Source organism: Hypanus sabinus, chromosome 16 (assembly GCF_030144855.1).
Source record: "Hypanus sabinus isolate sHypSab1 chromosome 16, sHypSab1.hap1, whole genome shotgun sequence".
Lineage (NCBI taxonomy): Eukaryota > Metazoa > Chordata > Chondrichthyes > Myliobatiformes > Dasyatidae > Hypanus > Hypanus sabinus.
In genome coordinates, this window is record NC_082721.1 from 4,006,973 (window position 1) to 4,026,741 (window position 19,769).

A 19,769-nucleotide genomic window follows, 5' to 3' on the forward strand; every position below is an offset into this window, starting at 1 on the left:
AATTCTCCCAGGGCTGATTCTGCAATTTAAGACGATATGCCCACATTTCTAGTATTGATATTTTGAGCAGCTGTGCTTAGGCAGCAATAAACTGCAGAATCATCCCTACAATTTCTCATAAATATATAATGAACAATAGAACACAGACATAGTGTTTACATCTTTACAAAGGAATGAAGTACTGATTGTTCCAATATTTTAATCCATTGATACCTTTTCAATAAGTTGTTGTTGCCATACAGGTAGTTCATCTGCAGTCTTCTCACTTCTAAATGCGTAGACATTAAGGAACAAATTTAATATGTCCAGAACGATTGTCAAATGGTTGAAGAATTCTCTGATGTCTGAAGTGAGAACTCAATTCAGAATTGAGCCTCATTTATACAAAAAGGATGAACTATGAGTCTTGTAGCAGCTGACCACATGGGCCTTGAATAATTGCTCGATGCTGCAGATTGAGGAGAGACTGTGGCAGGGGTTCCCATCCTGGGCTCCACAGACTCCTCATTTAATGATAGGGGTCCATTGCATAAAAAAGGTCAGGAGCCTTTGATGGAGGGAATAAGAGATGAAATAGAAGAGACTGGCCTGGGTTGGTAGGGCTGCTCAGTACTTCTGTGAATCTGGTGCTAGAAGCACAGCAGTGAAAATGTGAGGTGAAACTTAAATAATTTTCTAAATACAAAATGTACTTACACTGTCAAGTTATTTCTGTATTCTAATTTTATTTCCTTTTAACTACAAGAAATATATTAATACTCTCAAAACTTGTGTGTTATCTAAATAGTAGCAGTAATAGATAGAAAAATAATATTTTTGCTAATCAAACTGAACAACAATGGATACTTTGTTTGAAACCGTGACGGATGCCCATCATTTTCAGTCTTAAACTTTGTTTTCAAGGATCTTTCCAGGAAGGATTTATGTGTATATGTCCAACTGACTTGGGTAACTTCTTTTCTCAGAACAAAATCAAATGATAAAACTTTGGCCAGAAGTTGCTGCTCAAGGTGATTTAGTCAAAATATATAGAACTGTATATTTTAACAAAATTACATTAGCTACACTCTTAAATATTACAGTGATCATATTAGTAAGATTAAATTTCAAGTGCAAGAACTACTTTCCATCCAGATGACTGTAGTAGATTCCAAAAGGATTTTGTAGCAGGTCGTAGAAGCCATGGAATTTCTTCTTTATACACAATGCAATCTACAAGGAAACAGTATAGAAGTTTATTTGAACAATGTTTTATCAGAAGACTCATAATATTCAAGCAGTGTATGTTTACATGATGTCGGCTATATTCTCATGGAAATGGGGTAGAAATTCAGAAATTATTTGCTTGATCATTTTGAACTAGAAATCAGGATAATCATATGTTCTTTTTGTTAGGATATGTCAAGCGCATAGCTTGCCATTAAGCACATCTTTAATTCCTCTTTCCATAGGGATCCCTGTCTACATGTCCCCTTTGTCTATTTGTCCCTCCACACTGATCTCCCTCCTGGCACTTAACCCTGCAAGCAAGACAAGTGCTACATCTCCTCCCTTACCACCATTCAGGACCCTAAATACTCCTTCCAGGAGAAGTGATACCTCACCTGCTAGTCTATAGGGTAATTTATTGTATCTGTGTCTCCTGGTGTGGCCTCCTCTGCATTGGTGAGACTCAATAACACCATTGTAAAGCATTGTGTTAACCAGTATGTAACCATTATTCATTATGTACTTTGTCATGATGTAGCCGATCATGGTCTTGACCATAATTGCTCTTGGCAAATTTTTCTACATAATTGGTTTGCCATTGCCTTCTTCTGGGCAGTGTCTTTATGAGATGAGTGACCCTGCTCTCTTGTGTTAGATTGGTGGATTTCAGGCTAGATTGTGAAGGTATGTTTGTGCACTGCCAGGAACTTGGGCTCTAGTATTTTTGCATGACTGTTTTTTTTTTGCTCTCGATTTTCAATGTGTTGTATATGTTTTGCACTTTGGCCCCAAGGAATGCTGTTTCATTTGGCTGTATTCATGTATGGTTGAATGATAATTAAACTTGAATTTGATTTGATTCAGAGATTGTCTGCCTGGCATTAGTGGTCACATAACCAGGGCTTGTGATATACACCAGCTGCTCATACGACCATCCATCACCAGCTCCCATGGCTTCATGTGACCTTGATCGGGGGTAAGGGTTCTAAGCAGGTACTACACCTTGCCCAAGAGTAACTTGCAGGCCAGTGGAGGAAAGGAGCACCTTACACCTCCTTTGGTAGAGACGTATCTCCACCCCATCTCCCAGTTACACAACCGTGCCACCTCATACTCCCTCAGCTCTCATAGTCCATCGAAGCCAAACCTAATTCCTAGCCATAGTTTTCACTCTATGAAGTAACTTACTGATGAACTTACCAAACATCCCAGAATCATAAGTAAAAGCAAAGCCAGCAGAATGCCCAGTACAATAACGATGATGGCCCAATATGGTAATTCTATTCTGTCACCGGTAACTGGTGATGCCGCAGCTGCAAGGAAAACAACAAATATATTGTCTGTATATGTCACCATATGCTACCCTGATATTCATTTTACTGTGAGTGCCTGCAAGGCTTGATAGGATATTTTTTGATTATTTATTTATTATTATTACTTTTTTTCTTTTTGCATTTGTACAGTCTGTTGTTTTCTGCATTCTGGTTGAATAACTAAGTTGGACGGTCCTTCATTAATTCTATTATGGCTATTACTCTAAAGATTTATTGACTTTGCCTGAAAGAAAATGAATGTCATGGTGGTATTTGGTAACGTGCATGTACTTTGATAACAAATTGACTTTGAAATTTGAACAAATGACGCTGATGATTTAAATAACATTAAATTTTAAGAATTAACAGTTGAAGATTTGGTGCACTGTAATCCAGAAAACTGTGGGTCCAAAAATTTTTTTTAAAAATGTGTAAGCAGGATTTGATATGAAATATGGGATGAGCAAATGATAATAATGAAACAAAAACCACTTTGCACTCATGGGCAAACTAAATCCAATCTAGTTTGAAATTTTGATGTCATAAGAGATAACTGAGCAGAAGCACAGCGAAAGAGGTCGGATGTTACTTTAGAATTGCCTGCCTCTGATGTATGACTCGCTGGCCTGTAATTATCTGGGTTGGTCCTGCTCCTGTTCTCTAGTCCCCCATTGAAAGCTAATGGAGATGATAAATATTTAGTATTCCTTGCATTCACCATCCTAACCTTATAGCACTCACTCTGAACTCTCACTATCCCCTTAGAAATGTCTCTCAGTTATTAGATGGTGTTTCACCTGAAACCATCTGCTCTAAAATTATCTATGCCATGTCATAAACTCATAGAACTACAGCACAGAAATAGGCCCTATGGCCCACCTATTCCATTCCGAACCTGCTAATCTGCCTAGTTCCATTGACCTGCACGTACACATAGTCCTCCATACCCCTCTCGGCCATGTATTTATCCAAGCTTCTCCGATTTGTTGCAATTATGTAAGGTTCAGACTTCTGTTAACAAATGCACAATATGTTCATCAATGTATTATAAATAAATGCATAAAACACATACCCACAGAAAGACTTCCACGACTAAGTTGGAATCGGCCAAGCCAATTTAGGTTATCTGTTCCTGTTTCAAAGTCTGATTTGATTCTGTCTTCAGTGATACTTTCAGTTTCTTTAACAGGGTCAAAGAAGCAAGTAGTGAATACATTCACCGAACTTGGGCTGCCGGGTCCTGGGCTGTTGGGGGAGATTGAAATCAAAAACAATGTAAGTACAAATGTCTTACTAAAAACATTCTGTCACCTGTGTTGGATTTCATAGAAACATAGAAAACCTACAGCACAATACAGGCCCTTCGGCCCACAATGTTGTGCCGAACATGTCCCTATGTTAGAAATTACTAGACTTCCCCATAGCCCTCTATTTTTCTAAGCTCCATGTACCCAGTAGGTATATCACTGTAGGAATATCAATGCTTACTGCTCTTACCTAGAATGGACACTTCTAGTAACCATTCAGATAGATGAATGTATAATTTAAGAGGAGCCCTACTCTTGCAAAAAATTGTGCAGAGATTATTTCTCACCTTTAAGATGTACTAAGATTCTGGCAGATGTTAGGGCAAGCCACTCAGAATATGTGTAAATTTTCAATGATATGTTGAATCTTAACAGCTGCTAAACAACTTCTTTGCTACTGAAAATTAACCAGAATCTTTTACTTAATGTTATTTTTTCTTCATTCCTCTTGTTCTTTGCCAAAATTCACTCTTTCTTGCCCTCTTTTTAGTTTTCTGTTTATACCTGGTGTGCTAGGGATGCTTTTAATTGGAAAAAGGGGAAATGTGAAACTATCAGGCAGGAACTTGGAAGCATAAATTGGAAACAGATGTTTTCAGGGAAACATACGGAAGAAATGCGGCAAATGTTCAGGGGATATTTGCGTGGAGTTCTGCATAGATACATTCCAAGGGGACAGGGAAAGGATGGTAGGGTACAGAAACTGTAGTGTACAAAGGCTGTTGCAAATCTACTCAAGAAAAAAAGAGTTTACGAAAGGTTCAAAAAAGCTAGATAATGATAGAGATCTGGAAAATTATAAGGCTCACAGGAAGGAGGTTAAGAATGAAATTAGGAGAGCCAGAAGGGGCCGCCATGAGAAGGCCTTGGCTGATAGGATTAAGGATTACCCTAAGGTCTTCTACAAGTATATGAAGAGCAAGAGAATAAGACATTAGTGTGACAGAGGAAAAGTGTGTATGGAACCAGAGGAGATGGCAGAGGTACTTAATAAATACTTTACTTCAGTATTTGCTATGCAAAAGGATCTTGGTGATTGTAGGGATGACTTGCAGCAGACTGAAAAGCTTGAGCATGTAGATATTAAGGAAGAGTATGTGCTGGAGCTTTTGGAAAGCATCAAGTTGGCTAAGTCACCAACACTGGACGGGATATACCCCAAGCTACTGTGGGAAGCGAGCGAGGAGATTGCTGAGCCTCTGGCGATGATCTTTGCATCATCAATGAGGACAGCAGAGGTTCCAGAGGATTGGGGGATTGTGGATGTTGTTCACTTATTCAAGAAAGGGAGTAGGGATAGCTCAGGAAATTATAGACCAGTGAATCTTACTTCAGTGTTTGGTATGTTGATGGAGAAGATCCTGAGAGGTAGGATTTATGAACATTTAGAGAGGCATAATATGATTAGGAATAGTCAGCATGGCTTTGTCAGAGGCAGGTCATGCCTTAAGAGCCCGATTGAATTTTTTGAGGACGTGACTGAACACATTGATTAAGGTAGAGCCGTAGATGTAGTGTATATGGATTTTAGCAAGGCATTTGATAAGGGACCCCATTCAAGGCTTATTGAAAATGTAAGAAGGCATGGGATCCAAGGGACATTGCTTTGTGGATCCAGAACTGGCTTGCCCACAGAAGGCAAAGAGTTGTTGTCGATGGGTCATATTCTGCATGAAGGCCAGTGACCAGTGGTGTGCCTCAAGGATCTGTTCTGGGACCCTTACTCTTTGTGATTTTTTTATAAATGACCTGGATCAGGTAGTAGAGAGATGGGTTAGTAAATTTCCTAATGACACATAGGTTGGGGGTGTTGTGGATAGTGTGGAGTGCTGTCAGAGGTTACAGCAGGACATTGGTAGGATGCATAACTGGGCTGAGAAGTGGCAGATGGAGTTCAACCCAGATAAGTGTGAAGTGGTTCATTTTGGTAGGTCAAATATGATGGCTGAATATAATATTAACAGCAAGTGTGGAGGATCAGAGGGATCATGTGTCTCAGTCCATAGGACACTCAAAGCTGCTGTGCAGGTTGACTCTGTGGTTAAGAAGACATACGATACATTGGACTTCATCAATCATGGGATTGAGGTTAAGAACTGAGAGGTAATTTTGCAGCTATATAGGACCCTGGCCAGACCTGACTTGGAGTACTGTGCTCAATTCTGGTCACTTCACTACAGGAAGGATGTGGAAACCATAGAAAGGGTGCAGAGGAGATTTGCAAGGATGTTGCCTGGATTGGGAAGCATGCCTTATGAGAATAGGTTGAGTGAACTCGTCCTGTTCTCCTTGATGCAACAGAGAATGAGAGGTGACCTGATAGAACTGTACAAGATAATGAGAGGCATTGATCATGTGGATAGTCAAGGCTGAAATGGCTAGCATGAGAGGGCATAGATTTAACGTGCTTGGAAGTAGGTACAGAGGAGAGGTCAGGGGTAGGTTTTTTTACGCAGAACGTGGTGAGTGCGTGGAATGTGCTGCTGATGGTGGTAGAGGAGATGGTAACGATAGGGTTTTTTAAAGAGACTCCTGGATAGATACATGGAGCTTAGAAAAATAAAGGGCTATGGATAAGCCTAGGTAGTTCTAAGGTAAGGACATGTTCGACACAGCTTTGTGGGCCAAAGGGCCTGTATTGTGCTGTAGGTTTTCTATGCTTCTATGTTTCTAATAATGCTCTAATGGACACTTCTCTCGATGCCTTTACAATTCTTCCTTCTTTATTATTCAGACTAATATTGCAGTTAATGCAACTCTATACAGTGCCAGCTGTAAGATCTGGATTTGATTCCACTGCTGTCTGTAATAAGTTTATAAAATCTCTCTGTGTTTCCTCACACATTCCAAAATTACATATGGGTTAGGGTGAGCAAACTGTAGGATGCTATTTTGGCACTGGAAGTGTGACAACACTTGTGGTCTGCCCAGCACAGTCCTCACTGATTTGATTGGACACAAATGACATATAGTATTTTGCGCATTTCAATGTACATGTGAAACATAAAGCTAATCTCTAATCTTTAGAAATTGTCAATCACATTTTAAATGTATATCTGGCAGAATCAGCGGGCTGTTTGAATGCCAGTCCTAATGAAGGATCTCGGCCTGAAACATCCACTCTTTATTCTTCTCCATTGATGCCGCCTGACCTGCTGAGTTTGTCCAGCATTTTATGTGTGTTATTCTGTATTTCCAACATCTCGTGTTTAAAATTGCCAAAAATGCTATTTGAAAAGTTTAAGAAATGTCCAATTATTAATAATGAGATTTATTTCTAAATATGTTCTCCAAATGCTAAGTTACAAAACTCTTGTCCTTACCTTAATTCAGAAACACGGCAGAACTTATGACTTTTCTTCAAAGAGTTTTCTCTAAACAACTCTCTCATCTGTAAAGATTTATAGTAAATGTCAGCCTTGCCTTATTTAAATATATAATATAATAAATTAATTTATATGAAAATGGAATTAAATGGGCTATATTTGTTTGATATGTTTACAAATGTTTCAAAATTAAATAGATCAAGTGTATAAAATATTTTCTTCAATGTTTCATTAAAAATACAAAAACTCATTTTTATGCCTAAGCAATTAACAAAAGCAGAAATCAATACCTGTTTTGTAATACTGTTAGTCAGGTTTCTATATTCAGAGGAACTTGAATTAAGGAGGTTGTCTGTAAAGTTGATGTTTATTATTGTGAAGTTCACTTGGAAGGTGAGATCGCCTTGACGTTCTGACTCTACTGTTGGAACCACTTGTGAAGTTGTGGCAACTGTGGTAGGGGCTTCTGGTTCCTTGCAACCTAAAATAAGACATTTTTAAATATATCTCCAAAGTTATTACAGAAAAAATCACAGTCAAATGTAAAATCTATATGTCATGTTTACAATCCTCACTGTTAACATCTCTTATCTTGATTAAAAAAACTAAGCAAACATGCAGCAACAAAACAGACATTACTTTAAGCAAAAGATATAAATATCTAAATTGTTAACTTTTATATATCATTGGATGTTTGGATTTAAGGGAATTACAACTATGCGGTTTGCACGGGAGAGTGGCACATGGGGTTTATAGTCAACCATAGATTGAGTGAGAAACCATAAGCTAGGGCTTTTCTCTTTGGAATGAAGGATGATGAGCGGTACAAATTAATTGGACACCCAGAGACTTTATCCAGGGCAGTAATGTCTAATTTGATGCTAGTGGCTAATTTTAAGGGAATTGGAGAAAAGTAATGGGGGTTTATCAGAAGTAGATCATGCTGCTGGGGTGGTGGCAGAGGCAGATACATTGGGGACATTTTAAGAAAGTCTTAGATAGGTACATGGATGATAGAAAAATGGAGGGCTATATAGGAGGGGCCTCCAAGAGGACTACAATCTTGTTGTGGTACGGAGGTTTATATGCCTCAATGACCTACAGAACAACATCGGCTGGAATCAGGGCTCTTGGTAGAGTCACCCACATCAAGCAGGTCAAGGGATAAGGTCCAGACTAAGAATGGTCCACCCATCCCTCAGGTTTGAGCATTCAATTCAAGGCTAACAACTCTGAATGATCAAAAAAAAAATTCCTTCTGTGTGACCAAGGACAGACAGAGATGGAGGACCTTCATTGCTGCCCTAAATGCAAGTGATGAAATGGGTAATTAATAAAATTAAGGTATAGGAGGGAATAAAAGCAGACAAATATAGTGGGAATCAGTTCTACACCTATTTCATGTTGATGTGCATGGGCTTATTGTATTACATCTATCACAGGTATAATATAGGATAAATACCAGTAACTTGTAGATTATCCTTGAGCAATCCATAAATCATGTTGGAGGTATTATTTGTTCCATCCCTGAATACCTGATCCACAATAACATTGTCAACCTTCTGAACATTATCCTTGAACAGGCAGGTTGCAAGCACTTTCACAAGGCCGTCATTTGTATTGCTGCCAAACAAGTCCATTGAAATGTTATTCAAAAATAATGCACTTGATTTCATAAAACACTAACTTACAAATCTTTAAAGATAGCTTATCCTGCTTAATTAGTATTAATATAATATTGATTTAATATTGTCATATGTAGTAAGATGCAGTGAAAAGCTTGTGTTACATCAGCAAAAAGGTACAGGAGCCTCAGGTCTCATACCACCAGGTTCAGGAACAGTTATTACCCCTCAATCATCAGGCTTCTGAACCAGAGGGGATAACATCACTCAACTTCATTAGCTCCACCACTGAAATGATCCCTCAACCTATGGACTTACATTAAAGGAATCTTCATCTTAATTTTTCAATATATATTGCTTATTTATTTATTATTATTTATTTATATTTGTATTTGCACAGTTTGTTGTCTTTTACACACTGGTTGAACATCCAAGTTGGTGAGGTGCTTCATTTATTCTGTTATGGTTATTATTTTATTATGGATTTTTTGAGCATGCCCTCAAAAAATCAAGATTAGGGTTGTAAATAGTGACATATACCTGCTTTGATAATAAATTTACTTGTAACTTTGTTCATATGGATCAAATCATTGCAGGGTTCATTAAAGTAGAAAAAGGTAAAACAGTAACAATAGAGAAAGTGTTAAGACCATGGAAAAAGTGCAGTGCAGGTAAACAATAAAATGCAGGATCATAATGAGGCAGATCGTAAGATATACAAGCAGAATTAAGCCATTAGGGTGGATGTCAAGTCTGCTCTGCCATTCCAACATGGCTGATTTATTATCCCTTTCAACACATGACTATTATTAACCTTAATAATTCCTAGAAATTCATCCTCAAACAGCAATGTTAAATGTCCTGTGCTCTATTAATTCTGATCAAATACAATCTCCAGTCGGCAATATGAAACATGTCCAGTGGTAAAAAAATCCTTTTAATAAGATACAAAGTAAAACATTCTTTTATAACGGAACACTTATCCAACAACTCAGATCGAAGAAAAGGCAGCTACCTGCCCTTGATGCAAGAAGCTGCAGAGAAATGGCACATTTCAGCACATCACAGAGAACAGCCTTCCCTCCATGGACTCTGTCCAGAGTTCTTGCTGGCTCTGTAAAGCAGCCAGCACAATCAACATTTACATCCATCCTGGACATTCTCCCCTCTCCCATCGAGCAGAAGAGAAGGCTGAAAGCACATACCAGCAGGCTCAAGGACAGGCTCTACCCCACTGTTACAAAACTATTGAATGACCATGAGACAGAGGAGTTGAATTAGGCCATTTGGCCCTCGAGTCTGCTATGCCATTCATCATGGTTGATCCTTTTATCTCCCTCCTCAGCCCCACTCTCTGGCCTTCTCCCCGTAACCTTTGATACATGACCAATGAAGAACCTATCAATCTCCACCTTAAATACACTCAACGAACTGCCCTCCACAATTGCCTGTGGTAACAAATTCCACAAATTCACCTCCCTCTGGTTAAAGAAATTTCTCCGCCATCTCTATATTAAATGGACACCCCTCTATACTGAGGCTGTGCCCTCTTGTTCTGGAATCCACCACCATGGGAAACATCTTAAAATGATAAAATGGACCCTTGACCTCACAATCTACCTTAATATGACCTTGCCCCTTATTGTCTACCTGCACTGCATACTCTCTGTAGCTTTATTCTGTATTCTGTATTATTGTTTTACTTTGTACTACCTCAATGCACTGTGTGAGCAGCATGCAAGACAAGCTTTTCCCTGTGACAATAATAAACCAATTCTAATTATGTGGAGTAAAATAACAGTACTAAATAAAAAAAACACTAATTCAATGAATAATTTCAATACATTGTCAGTCACTTTGAAACAGAGGCAAGGTCTTGCTGCTAAACTGGGCATTCACAGGTACTGTACTGTAAGACTAAAAGTCTCCAAGATCTTCAGTTTGTAGCTTTTAAAGGATTTTTACCTGAAAGCGACGTTTGTACATTCCCAAAATGCTGCACTGATACTGCTGTTACGAAACATGCCATTGAGCTGCAAGAAATATATATATTTTTAAACATTTTATTGCTTAATGAATAAACTGTTACACTATTCCTGTAATTTATTCAGTGGTACCTGTCGAATGCAATTAGACGAAGCGGACTGATAGACTTGCGAGGTTGGATCAAGTAGAACTGAACTGTATGGTAGCTTCGTGGCGATATAAGACAAGTTGAAGCACAGAGGTGGCTGACTGAAACTTGGGTGCTGAGTTTCAGCTAAAATGGGTGGTTCATCTGGAAAGTGGAAGCAGACACAATCAATAACATTGCTTTACTTACTACTAACCTGGTTTGCTGTCAAAGAACAAAAGTGAATAATGATTTTTTGTAAAATTGAATTGTGACCTGACTTTACAGGGAAGAAAATAAATATATATTAACAGCTATGGTGAATTTACAGTATTGTGCAGAAGTGTATATAGCTCTATACTGTGGAACAGAAAGCAAGTTTGTAAATCTGGCGAGAGCAAGCGATGTTCGCAATGATGACAGTGGAACGCCCCAGGAAAGGTGGGGGGCAGGTGGAAGAGAAGGGGTGCTGGGGTGGGGGAGGCGTCACATGGGAGCAGACACACCCGGCACTGAGACACCAGGTTTGGTCATTTGATTCCAAACAATTGGTTTATTGATCATTACAGAATCGCTCTCTGGTGCTTCCCATTCCCTCCTCTCTCCCTTCCCCTTTTCCCAACCGGATTCCTTTCCCTCTGTCCACTTCCCACATTCAGTCCATAACCATGTCAGATCAGGTTTATCATCACTCACACATGTCATATTTTTTACAGCCACAGCACAGAGCAATACATAAAATTAATACATCTGTGCAGAAGTATTAGATACGCTAGCTATATATATGGGCCTAAGACTTTTGCACAGTTCTATAAATGGCAGTCAACAAAGAAAAGCTTAAGCACATTATAAAGTAACAACAAAGTCACAGAGGGAGACAAAACTTTCAGTTTAAAAGTTTTTTACTGTTCTGTTCAGTTTAATGGCTGAAAATTGGAGTAGTTGTAAATCTGAGAGATAATCTGCGAAATAATTGTGTGATATCATTATTCAGGTGTGTACAGACTATGTGCTGAACTCTCACTACACATCACCTAATGCATAATACTGCTCTCTCTGCAAACTGCTACATGAGGAGGTGTACCATACAGAAACCACACCTTTCATAAATTAAAGAAAGGAGAGTTGAGTGTACAATAATATCAGTGAAGATTAATAAGATCCTTTTTAAATAGATTAGCTTTATTTCTTGCACGTACATCCAAATGTATAGTGGAATGCATCATTGTGAGTCAAATCAAATCAACAAAGATGGTACCCAGCAGCCCACAAGTTTTGACACTCTCCCAGAACAGCATAGCTTGCCCAGAGCTTATCAACGCCAACTAATGTCTATGGAATGTGAGTGGAAACCGGAGCAACTGGAGGAAATCCATGTGGTCACAGGAAGAACATGCACACAACAGGAATTGAATGCTGACTGCCATGCTATCATGTCTCTAAATGAATGTCCCCTAATATCATGCCAAAGTTTAAATCATGGTGTTAAATATAAAAGAACGTTAATAGTTTAGTATATGATAAAGAACCTTACTGAAACAGTTCTCCCAAATTCTATTAAACATTATGATAAGAAAGGCTATAAAAAACTACTTAAGTGTGGTTGTGATACAAATTAGACACAATCTAACTGCATGTCAGAGTCGTCCCAAGAAACTAAATAACCACATATATTCAAAGATTCTTCACTGATTGACATAATGTACCAAATAAAAGATATGCAATTAAGCCTAGATAAGAACTGAAATACAATATAAAAAGCACTGGGAATTTATACTTACTGGTTGGATAAGCTGATTCATGATAGTCTGGAAAAGAACAGTACAATTAAATTAAATGTAAAGATAGTTGATGCAATGATTATTTTGAAATAAGAAAAGCTTTGAGATCAAGAAAACATACATTGATTTTAAAAAGTTTTTCACTGCTTTGAAAGGACAACAAAAATTGAAAACAAAAAATCAAAAACACAGATTTTGATAAGTGATGCTTAAAGAATGATAACGTGGTACACAATTGCTTTTATAATTTTGCATTAATATTTTCAAAAACAGAAATATTACTTTGGACCATTTTAAAAAGTGGTAGTTTACTGTCTCAATTATTGTTTTAATTGCAGAATAATTAGCAGTGAAAAAAATTACGGCACAAAAGACTGACAAGTCTTGGGAACAGGTGGTTTCCATCTCAGAGGTTAAAGGAAGCAAGGAGAACACTGTCAATTTTATGAATGTCATAGCATTCTCTCCTTCATAACAGATTGCAATATTTTTGCTTTGATTGTTCATAAGTCAATAGATCTGTAGTTTGAAGCTTTCTGTTTCCCTTCTTTTTGAATCATGACAGAAAGAAATCATTGCAGACACTACCCCAAACCGCCAACTGCCTTTTCCCAAAGCTCCTTTCTGGAAAGTGTTATAGGGCTATTAAAAAAAAAATCTTCACATCATCTTAAAAGTTTCTTCCCCAGGCAGTTAATCAGATCAACCATCTAGTTAGCCTCCCTCACCCCTCTCTATCTATTACCACCTCACTGCACTGTACTGTAAACTCTTCAAACTGCTTTATATAACATTGTTTACATTGCAAATGCATGGAATTTATGTATTTATGTGTGTTTCATTCCAGACCCATACTTAAATCTCTAACTTTATCTTTTATATATTTCTTTATTCTTTCCATTGAATGTTTTTTTTATTGCAAATCTCAACCTGACCAGCAAAATCTCAACAGCAAATTCCTAATACCTGTAAATGAATTTGGTGAATAAAGTTGATTCTTTATTCTTGTATAATTTCCAATCCTCTTGGACCTCAGCAGAATCCAGGAAATTTTGGAAGAATGTAACCACTTCCTTTAAGATCCTAAGATATTGGTCATAGATCTGGGGTACTGTCAGCCTCCAGCCCCATTCGCCTGCTAAGTACATTCTATTGAGAATTTTCTAGACTTATCTTGACTTTCTACTGCAGGTCCTGTAACATCTTGGTGTTCATGTATTAAGATTCTTCATATGTTACAAAGAATTTAAAGAAATGCGTAAGGCGAGTGTTGCAACTTTTATATGCAGCAAAGTAGGGATAGAATTTGTAGGAATCCTTGGTTAGTTTACACATGAAATTTTGTGAAAACAAATGGCACCAGAAGTTGGAGACATTTTGTGAGCAAGAAGCTTAATTGTGCCTTGATGTGTATGCCCATAAACTAATCTACTCTAATCTATCAATTCGAGGGACTACACTCAGGGAAAGGCTTATTGATCTTGGAGGAAGAATAACATAGGTTCACAAGAATGATACTTGAACCTTTGGAGTCAGATTACAGAGAGAAATTAAACAAACGGAAAAGATGAAGTTTTAATTTGATTGCTATTTTCAAAGGACTACAAGGAACTAATGCTATAGGAACACATACACCAAGGAAGTCTTGGCCCAGAAATTCGACTGTTTATTTAACTCCATAGATGCTGCCTGACTTGCTGAGCTCGTCCAATATCTAATGTGTATTAAACAATTAAAGATGTGGTGAGAATGAAATCCGGTGTCCTTTTCTGCAAGTGGCCTAATCAGCTCTAATCACAAGTCTGGCTTTGATAGAATCATGGGCAATTAGGTCACAGAGATCAGGTATTTTTCAATGTTGGAATGGGATCGGGAGAAGACAGGTTCCCTCTGTTTTACTGATACCATACACAAGACAATAACACAGCTGTATACTTTCAATGGGGAAGCAGAATTTAAGAAGAATTCCATTTTGGAAATATCCAAGGAAAATTATTCAGCTTATTCACAAATGAACACAGAGACATTCTGAGAATAGAGAACATTTTCTCGGAAATGACCTGGTGTTCAATACCATTTACGAAGAGAGAGTTTTCATCAATGGAATAGGGTCCCAAAACAGTGAGGTTCTTTGTCTTGTAACGGAATTGCTGGTACACGATAACTCTATCCACATTCTCTTCATCAGAAGTTTCTTTGAAAGAACAGTCTGCATACACTTTTGTCTTGTAACTGCTTGTCGCACTGCCAAACAAAAACATTATAAATGGAGTAATAGAAACCTGCAGATTTTGTAAAAATTAAAACTAATACAGAAAAAGTTGCACTTTCTCAGCAGGGTGGGTGGCATCAGAGCGGAAAGAAAGTCAGCTCTTCTGTCAAAATACCCTCATCAAAACCGGTGATTATGATATTAATGGAATAGAGGAGGAAGGAGGGAAACACAGAAGCTAATTGAAGTGGAAGTTGTTCTTTAGCTAATCTCATTCATGCAGTTTAAAATATGCCATCACTTAAGGACTGCTTTCATAATCTAAAAATTCAACCATTTTATGCACAATTTTCTGACAGCTTCATGGAAAGTCCGGAGGAATGTAGTTTTCTTTGGTTGTATATTTGGCAGTCAGATGACAATAAACGTTGATATGCTGATTGAGATAGCAGTGCTTTAATAATGATAAATGTTTACATCCTTAATCATACTATACATATAATGTGAGAAAGTCTCAGCATGTCTGGCAGCAAATGTGAAGGATGATATAAAAGTGTTGAAGTTTCAGGTCAAAGACCTTTCTTTACTCTTTCCAGAGATGCTGCCTGGTCTGCTAAGTGTTTAAGCACCTTCCATTTTTTAGATATCTCACATTCGGTGTTTTTGATTTTTTGGGGGGAAATGACTATTTTTATTTTATTTACTTAGCGATACTGCGTGGAACAAGCCCTACTGGCCCAATGAGCCACATAGCCCAGCAACCCACTGACTTAACGCATTGTCTAATCGCAGGACAGATTACAGTGACCAATTAACTTACTAACTAGGAGAATATCAGAGGAAAACCACATGCTCGTGGGGAGACTGTACAGACTCCTTGCAAAGGATGCCAGAATTGAATTCTGAACTCTTATGGCCTGGGCCCTAATAGCATAATGCTAATTGCTCCCCTAATGTGGTGTCCCATTACTATTTACATTGAAACATCCTGTGACTGCAAGCTCAATTAACACAAATTGACCATTTTGTTAATGAAACCAGATATGTGTTGCAACCTATAACAGTTAATTATGGTTTTATCTGTAATCTTGTCTTTTTAGTAAAGATTTAATTATCAAAAATATCTAAATCACATGTAATAATAATACTTGTATAAGCAGAAAGAAGGGGATGTTGGTGCAAGTGGCAGAGTTAGAATCATAGATCACTATAGCACACACAAATAATAAACTGTTCATCTGCCTAGAGTAGTCCTATTCACCTGTACCTGGACCATTGCCCTCCATCCCCTTACCATTCATGTACTTATCCAAACTTCTCTTAAATGTTGAAACCAAACCACTTCCACTGGAAGCTAGTTTCAGACTCTCACCGCCCTGAGAGAAAGTGTTCCTCCTCACATTCTGTTTAAACACCTCACCTTTCACCCTTAACCCATGACCTCAATCACATTGAGGTCACTCACTCAACCTCTCTCAACTCTAGAGTGAGTAGAGTGACATTGAGGTCACTCCACTCACTCAACCTCAGTGGAAAAAGCCTACTTGCATTTATCATTTCTATATCGCTCACAATTTTGTATACCTCTGTCAAATCTCCCCTCATTCTGCTGTACTCCAGGTAATAAAATCCTAACCTATCCAACCTTTCCCTGTAACTTAAGTCCTTAGGTTCCGGCAACATCCTTTAAATTTTCTCTGTACTCTTTCAATTTTATTGGTAACTTTCCTGTACAAAGTGACCAGAACTAAATTAAACCTCACCAACATCTTATACAACTTCAGCAAGGCATCCCAACTTCAAACTCAATACTTTGATTTATGAAGGCCAGTGTGTCAAAAGCTCTCTAGCCTTTGCTAGAGTTTTTAAGTGTTTTTGGAATTCTAAAGGAGCAAATATTGGCAAGTAGCGAGCAATTACACAGTGAGAGATGTCAATGCAGGAACGTTTGAAAATGCATAAAGGAAGCCATTGGAGATATACTGTCGTTCTAAGTTCATCATCATCATTATGTGCTGTGTTGAATGAAGTAAGTGATCTGGACCCCAGCAATTATCAATACTCTTCAGAGGTTGTCTGCCTCTCATCTGTGGTCGCATAACCAGGACTTGTGAGCACCATCTGCTCGTACAACAATCCAAATCCAAATTACATATTTTAAAATTATAGATTTTAAATATTGATTCTGAAGCAATCAGGCATTTAAAAGAGAGAATCTAAGAATCTGAAAAAAAATATCAGTTCAGGCATATTGGATGAATCTGGTGGAATGAAACCAAATAACATTTCCACAGAGGGAAACACTGAAATAAGTTTTCTGATGCATTCCTCAGTCCTGAATCTGGATAGGTTGGTTAAGAGAACAATGAGGAAAATGATGAATAATACTCACCTTAAAGACATTGTGCTGCAGTTTACAAATGTTGTATTTATTTTACTATTTTCAAACAGGGCAGTAAGCTGCAAGAAGAATGTTTTCAGAGTTTTAGTCAGCTGAATAGATTAAATAATGATTCAATAATTTTAATGAATGTTTCTTTGATCATCTACCTGTTTAGTAATTGTTAGCGAAGCTGATTGGTACAAGAGGGATGTCTGGCTATGAAGTGCTTCCATGTAAGGCAAATTTGTTATAGTGAAGGTTACATTAAATCCAAGATGAGATCCACTTCGATTTGGTTCTTCTGCTAAAAAGGAAAGTTAAATTAACAACCTTGTTGTATTGCTGATTTTTATTGGGATTTGCTATTTGAGCTACTGCAAATGCATACATAACAAAGGAAAGGAGAGAATGCATAATGGCAACTTCAAACAACACTTGAACAAAATGACTGGTGTCATGTTTGCAGGAATGAAAACCCAAAAATTATGGAACTATGAACAGAACAAAATACTTTGCAAAATTAATCAGCAGGGCTAATTTAAATGATAATTAATAAACAAGTGATTAAAGTTCGGGTGGGGCACAGGGAACCTGGAGTACCAGTATTACGGTGAAAGGGTTGCTCGGCAAGAGCCAACACAGGTGAGGCCAACATGGCTCTCAATGGATGAGGTTGGAGGCAGCAGACCTTCCATTTTTGGAAACTAAAAACTAAAACGAGGGAGAGTTTAACCTGGATAAACTCCCCTGAACCTGGAGAGTTCTCTGAACTCTCTAAAAGGTACAAAGATGATAGAAAATTGGATTTGACTCATCTTAGAGTATTTTTTTAAATTCAGAGATACAGCATTGTAACAGCCCCTTCTGGCCCAAAGAACCTCCACTGCTCAATTGCATGGTTGTGACCAACTAACCTATTAACACACGCATCTTTAAAAGGCAGAGCACCGAGAGGAAACACATGTGATCGTGGTGAGAATGTACAGACTCCTCACAGACAGTACCAGGAATCGAATCTGGGCTCCTGGCATTAGGCCAGCCACTACACCTCTTTACCATCTCTTGCAAGGAGTACTTTATCAGGTTGGCACAACATTGTGGGCCTAAAGGCTTGCACTGTTCTATGCTTTATGTTCTAAGTGAAAGAAGTCATACTCACCAGTTGGAGGTGTTGATTCATTGTAATCTGAAAAGTGAAGACAAAGTTTAATTAGTTAGAATATCCTGCAGTCACCTGATTTATGGTGACAATCTGTTGAAAAGAGTAAAAGAAGAAAGGACAACACTGCAACACCATTTGCACAATAGTTACAAACTATTGAAATTCCTAAATATCCTATAGTATTATTGAAAAGGGTAAGCAATTCGTACCATCGACATAGAGACTATTATGGTCCAGCAGATAAGGTCCCAGTGCTGAAAGGTTTTCTGTGTTTTTGCTGAACTGCTGGTAGACAGAAACTCTATCAATCTGTTCATTGGCAGAATTCTTAAAGGTACAGATTGCATATACTTTGGTCTTTTGACTTATAACTCTGCAAGAAAACAAAATAATAATAATTATATAAATCTCTGCAAAAAAACAATGAATTAACAGTGGAGGTGGTTCAATTAAATGTTATTGCTCAAAGGAATGAAATATATCAAGGGCAGTAAGGTAGTGTAATACTATTGCTGTGCCAGCTGTAAGATCAGGGTTCAATTCCTGTTGCAGTCTGATAGCATTTTGTACATTCTTCCCATGGCTGTGTGTGTTTCTCACTTTCCAAAGACATATTAGGGTTAGTAAGTTGTGGGTATTCTGTGTTGCATGACTACATGCAGGCTGTTTGCGTGGTCTACAAGGAGGAGGTGAACTGCCTCACCTGTACCACAACCTAAGGCATGGTGAGGGCAGTTTGTGTTGGGGATGCAACTCCAACTACGTGTGAAGGACCTGTTTGGTGTTCTACAGGATCCATCATCTCCTTAACCCACGGTTTTTCAGGATGTTCAATGCAGACTGACTGACTCGTGATGAAATGTGTATCTCCATACAGACTCTATGGCTGCAGCACAATCTAATTATAGGGACCATTTTGCAGCCATAAGGCCAGGCCCATGGTTCACAGCACCAGGGACAGATGGAATCCTGGCATATATTCCCTGTGTAATACTGCTTATATGATAATAACCTTGATCTGGACAGTCTGAAGAAATACAGTACTGTATTTGTCAATGTGGGGCAGAAAATGAGATTGGAAACCTGATGGGACCAAAGTATATTGGGGAAGGCAATGGTGGAGTGCCACAGGAGGGGTGTGGGACAGGTGGCAGAGAAGAAGTGCTGGGGCAGGGGTTGATGGGGGGGGGGGGATGGGGTGTACAGACACACCCAACCCTGAGACACCAGACAAGGTCATTTGTTTTCAAACAATTTATTTATTAATTTTTACAGAATGTCTCTCTGGTGCTTCCTACTCCCTCCTCTCTCCCTTCCCCCTTCCAACTCTCAATCCAC

At 38.2% G+C, this 19,769-nt stretch overlaps 1 protein-coding gene and 1 long non-coding RNA gene across 2 annotated transcripts in view; one reads left to right on the forward strand and one right to left on the reverse strand.

Moving 5' to 3' along the window:
- Nucleotides 1-784: 784 nt before the first annotated feature.
- Nucleotides 785-19,769, reverse strand: part of LOC132405771 (mucin-16-like) — a 28,072-nt gene continuing 9,087 nt past the window's right edge. The window contains exons 11-24 of the mRNA XM_059990783.1: nt 18,641-18,804; nt 18,429-18,455; nt 17,437-17,573; nt 17,279-17,346; nt 14,749-14,918; nt 12,675-12,701; nt 10,898-11,058; nt 10,746-10,813; nt 8,618-8,778; nt 7,446-7,636; nt 7,153-7,220; nt 3,595-3,767; nt 2,410-2,522; nt 785-1,212 (exon numbers count right to left, since the gene is read on the reverse strand). Coding sequence (XP_059846766.1) covers nt 1,120-1,212; nt 2,410-2,522; nt 3,595-3,767; nt 7,153-7,220; nt 7,446-7,636; nt 8,618-8,778; nt 10,746-10,813; nt 10,898-11,058; nt 12,675-12,701; nt 14,749-14,918; nt 17,279-17,346; nt 17,437-17,573; nt 18,429-18,455; nt 18,641-18,804 — 1,621 coding nt within the window. The 3' untranslated portion in view covers nt 785-1,119. The remainder of the gene's footprint in view (nt 1,213-2,409; nt 2,523-3,594; nt 3,768-7,152; nt 7,221-7,445; nt 7,637-8,617; nt 8,779-10,745; nt 10,814-10,897; nt 11,059-12,674; nt 12,702-14,748; nt 14,919-17,278; nt 17,347-17,436; nt 17,574-18,428; nt 18,456-18,640; nt 18,805-19,769) is intronic.
- LOC132405772 (uncharacterized) overlaps nt 3,691-19,769 on the forward strand; it is a 160,275-nt gene continuing 144,196 nt past the window's right edge. Inside the window, exon 1 of the long non-coding RNA XR_009515962.1 lies at nt 3,691-3,797. This is a non-coding gene — a long non-coding RNA (uncharacterized LOC132405772). The remainder of the gene's footprint in view (nt 3,798-19,769) is intronic.